The 5,369-nt window shown below is 33.1% G+C and overlaps 1 protein-coding gene across 14 annotated transcripts in view; it reads left to right on the forward strand.

The window, feature by feature from the left end:
* The window catches only part of LOC106869227 (dorsal-ventral patterning tolloid-like protein 1), a 1,100,309-nt gene that overhangs the window by 682,595 nt on the left and 412,345 nt on the right, over positions 1–5,369 (forward strand). For all 14 annotated transcript variants that reach the window (XM_052971032.1, XM_052971029.1, XM_052971039.1 and 11 more), the window contains one exon: positions 174–421. In XM_052971032.1, the coding sequence (XP_052826992.1) occupies positions 174–421 (248 nt within the window). The remainder of the gene's footprint in view (positions 1–173; positions 422–5,369) is intronic.

Below are 5,369 nucleotides of genomic sequence, written 5' to 3' on the forward strand. Positions count from 1 at the left end.
TATATATATATATATATATATATATATATATGGAAGAGTAGTCTTTTGAATATACTTCAAAAAGTTCTAGTTTGCTCATTTCTGAAGTTTGAAAATAAAAAATTTAAAGATTACTTCTTAAAATTAGCTTAATTAAATCCATGTACTCATTTTGTCTAAATTTTCTCTTTCAGTTGTCCGTTTGACTACGTCAAAATATATGACGGGTATAGTAAAGAGGATCCTGTCATTGGAGTATTCTGTGGACATTACAAGAACTTGACATTATTCTCTTCAAAGGAAGCACTTTATATTGAATTTAAAACTAGAAGTGGACGAGTCAGTTTTGACCACCATGCATTTGATGCAAATGCTGATTTTAAGTTTGAACGAAGAGGTTTCAATATCACTTATGAATTTAGTAAACGTTTCGTTAATCTAAGTAAGTAAACTTTATATTTTCAATTGATTTGCTTGTATTTCTTTCAGTTCTTCTTTGCTTATCTCTTTCATCATTTTTCTTTAATGTATTTTGTAAACGACAATTTTATTCATAATATTGCATCAGATGTACAGTAACTTTGAGTTGACCAATGCCTTGTGAGCGACATTTGGTGAAGATGGCTGTGCAGAACCCACCTTCATTCTTACTTGCTAAAACTTTTGTCGTACCTAAGTTTCTTTTAGATATCTTGATTCAAGTTTTTACTTCTAAATTAAGAATCACTTCACAAATAATTCTGAGACAGATTCAGCTAAGCAAACTATATCATTGGCATACTGAAGTCCCTATGGACAACCAGTCTTAAACTCTATTGTCATAGTCTTAAGAATTATAATCTATGGGATGATACTGAGAACTGAGTCCTAATAGAAATCTCCCTGCTTGCTGGTTGATAACTCTCAACTTACCAACAACTACTTTGTTAGAGAGAAATATCAAGGAAGAATTGGAAGAAGTATTGAGATTTGATCTGATGAGACTAAACCTGATAAAGGGGTAACAAGGGACTGTAACATTTAGTTGGATGAACTGCTTTTAAAATCCATTCATCTATATTTAATTTCCATACAACCATCAAACTACAAAATATGATACCTTATTGTTGAAGTCAATGAATGCTAGCTAGAGTGGTTTACTTTTTACTAGGGACTACTCTTATAATTCTTGCTACACTTTTGTATTTGGCTTGCAAGATTCTTGACATGAATTCATGTGTTGAAACAAATTTTGTTGTGTCTTGGGAAAGTTGCGATGAAAGAATTATGACTACAAACAAACAGGTGATCAATTGCTTAACCATCATATTAATCAAACAATCAGTTAATTAATTAGTTAGATATTTAACCAATTTACTAACAATAATGAAGTAAACCCGAACCTGTGCATGTGTTAGTCCTGTATTTGTCTCACTGAAAGATGACATCAGTATTACTCCATTCAAGGACACACTTTCGTTATCATTTTGGTTAATTTTCCTCCTAATTAACAATATTATAGCATTTCCTGTTACATTCAGTAGTTGCTAATTATTTTCATTTTTCACTATTTACTCATATGCTGGAGTTTCATTGACTTGCACGTTCCAAGGTCTTTTCATTTTCTGATTTAACTATTTTCTTATATCCATAATTTACAATTTGTTCATAAATTTTATTAACATGCAGCACTGTCTCTCTTTAAGACATAACGAATTCTATTGTGGCATGGAACTATTTATCTTTAGTATCATTTTGTGGTACATTTTCCAAATTTTATCCAATTAATGCTGACCAGTCCATGCTTGATCTGTTGTCTATATCTGTTATGTATAGAATGTTGTTAGTTTCCTCTAATGGAAGATTTTGCTGTCATAGTCTCCGTCAGTATCTGAACGATGAATACATTACAGATAACATTCATCTTTAGACGGTAATGGTTTTGTCTCATGTCACACATCATTGTCTTTAGGCCATGTAAGTATCACATATCCTCGGTTTTACTAAATCGAAGATCGTCTTTATTTCATGGAAATATCTGACAACAAATCAATCATATTTCTTTTGTGTGTAATGGAAATATATATATATAATATGTCAGACATTATAATTTTACAAAATGACGGTGTAGAGTATCACTGACTTTTTCATCTATAGACATCGAGTACAAAAAAAGCAATTGCTAACTTTGCATTGTTCAGTTGATATTCTGTATATGTAGAGTACAAGACTTCTAATGGTCATACCATGTAAAATTCTATTTTTCAAAACATAATGCTCTTTTCAACTACTTCCAAACAATCCAAACCCTAGATGTTATAACATTATCCTTAGTTCCACCTCAAAGTATTCTTCAGCATTAAATCATTATTTTGTGTCAATAACATTAAATTACCTTTACAAAAATGGAAATGTGGATGTCCTTTTATTTATCATGAAATTCATCCTATTTATATTCTTCCTTTATAATAAATAAAATTAGTTTCTTTGTCAGTATGCATGTTTATGTCTGTGTGCATATCGTATATGTATGTATGTATGTATGTACGTACAAATGTATGTAAGAAGAATGTATGAATGTATGTAAGCATGTATGTATGCATGAACATAGTGTGTGTATGTATATATGTATGTATGTATGCATTTGCCAGAAGATTACAAATGCCAGATTTATGAGAATTTCTTAGAATCCGTATTACAAAATATGTTTTCTTAAAACAGTCTCACCAGTTCTTTTATCAGTTGTTCCTTGTGAGTAAATCTGCACTTAATATTTCCTGGAATTTTAAAATTCTTAAAATGCATGTTCGTTGATTTATGAACCAAATATTTGTATGCATAATTCAAATGAAATAAAGATCTGAGGCATAACTCAAAGTGGCTAATGGTATGTATTTGAATGCCATACACAAATACAGATCTATCATATAGCACACTACGTTGATTCTTGATTAATTAAAATTGTCCCTGTTTGGAGAGGATGCATCATAATTACCAAATGGCAGTTAACCCTTAAACCAATATTCCTCAACCTGTTTACCCTTGTGTAAACCTTAAAATAAATTACATATCTCAAGAAACCCCTGCACAAAAAAAAAATTATATACTAAATCTTTCTCATACATTTTTCATTGTAGTTCACATGGTAAATATCATATATACGCACACACACACACACATATACATATATATGTATGGTGTCCATAAATTACAAACATCACTAAATTTATCCCCAATGGTTGTTATATTTCTTTGATAACATAATAGGTTAGATAGAATGATGTCTATATTACAATATTACAATATCCAATAATATGTTGTGCATGTATAGTAATATTACGATCATGAAATTATCTCACTCTTTCTCATAGAACCCCAAAGAACCTTTTGTAAAACCCTGGGGTTTCGGGGAACCCCAGTTGAGAAACGCTACCTTAAACCTTCAGCTTTTAAATTGGCCATATCCACTCACAACACATTGATTAGCCCAGAGCTGTATAGAAGACACTTGCCCAGGGTGTCAAACAGTGGGATTGAACTCCAGACCACATGGTTCCGAAGCAAGCTTCTTAACCAGACAGTCACACCTGCATTTCACACAAGCATAAATGTAGACATCAGTTAAACTGCTGAAAATAATAACAGAGATGAATCTATGATTTTGTTTCCTAACCTCTCGACAATCACTGGAAAAGACAAAGTTTGTATAAAGGAAGTACAAAATTAATAATTTAGTCAAGCGCATAGAAAAATAGGTTATTGAATCAAGCAATAGTTTGTAGCACTGACTCCCACAGTTTCACTGCAAGCCTCCTCTTCTTCCCTACTCCTCATCTACCTTTCACCTTTAATTTATTCATTGAAACCATCGTTGAATGAACCTTTAGTATATTTGTGGTGCTAATACATCAGACCAAAAGGAAATGAAACCTATTTAAAAGTTTACAAAGATTTAAGATAGTCAGAGCATATCAAAACAAATTTAATTCATAAGAAGGTAGAAACTGAAGGAGAGAAAAAAAGAGAGGAGGAAGTTTTAAACTGGAACACCCTAAATATACTGAATCATGAAAGAAGCATTGCACACATACTAAATAGAAACTGGTTTATTAACAGACTGCCATAGCATTGATTGAAGAGTGCTAATTAAGAAGCCGTTCTTACTTTCCTAATGATAAAAGGTCATTTCCTGAAACATGTTTGATGTCACATGGTGTCATGTGATGACGGAGTGTTTTGAATCCAAAAAGATGAATCCAGTATCTCACGTGACCACTGCCAGGCATCTCTGTACATTGAATGCACCAAACGATTGATGAAGCCCACACTGTTAAAACTTGCTGTGAGTTGTGTTGCAGTTGTCGGCCTTGAACAGATGTCATTTAGCCTTCTTTGGATTTTGTCTGACTGATGCTCTGTGAGGTCCAAGTCCTGACTGAAGGCACGCCATGGCAGTGTCTGAATGTTGTGCTGTTGGAAGAAGTCTGTTGTCAATCTGGCAGTATGGGCATGGGCGTTGTCATGTTGGAACACGTGATTCCAATGACGGGCAAAGTATGAATTTTGTGTATGTGCATTGTTTGTTTTTAATTTTGTCAACTACACAGTATAGTAGGGTCAGTTGGGCACTGTCTGTGAGAAAAAGAGCATAATGACACAATTCACTCTGCCAGAAATTTGGAAACCACATGCTGTTTTGCTTGGCATTCATGCCAGAGGCTCCAGTATAAACATTTATACTGTGTGTCTGTGTTTGTCCCCTCAACATCGCTTGACAACCAATGCTGGTGTGTTTACGTCCCCGTAATTTAGCGGTTCAGGAAAAGAGACCGATAGAATAAATACTAGGCTTACAAAGAATAAGTCCTGGGGTCGATTTGCTCGACTAAAGGCGGTGCTCCAGCATGGCCACAGTCAAATGACTGAAACAAGTAAAAGAGTAAAGAGTAATGTAAAAAAAAATTAATATAAAATATACTATTTCTGAGATATTTCAGTTACTCACAAAAATCCCTAGAGTTTTAGTATTATCAAGATGAGTTCTGCTGCAGCATGGAATTATTTATCTTTAGTATCATTTTGTGGTACATTTTCCAAATTTTATCCAATTAATGCTGACCAGTCCATGCTTGATCTGTTGTCTATATCTCTTATGTATAGAATGTTGTTAGTTTCCTCTAATGGAAGATTTTGCTGTCATAGTCTCCGTTAGTATCTGAATGATGAATACATTACAGATAACATTCATCTTTAGACGGTAATGGTTGTGTCTCATGTCACACATCATTGTCTTTAGGCCATGTAAGTATCACATATCCTCGGTTTTACTAAATCGAAGATCGTCTTTATTTCATGGAAATATCTGACAACAAATCAATCATATTTCTTTTGTGTGTAATGGAAATATATAT

The sequence above is a fragment of the Octopus bimaculoides genome, chromosome 10 (genome assembly GCF_001194135.2).
Source record: "Octopus bimaculoides isolate UCB-OBI-ISO-001 chromosome 10, ASM119413v2, whole genome shotgun sequence".
In the NCBI taxonomy this organism is placed as follows: Eukaryota; Metazoa; Mollusca; class Cephalopoda; order Octopoda; family Octopodidae; genus Octopus; species Octopus bimaculoides.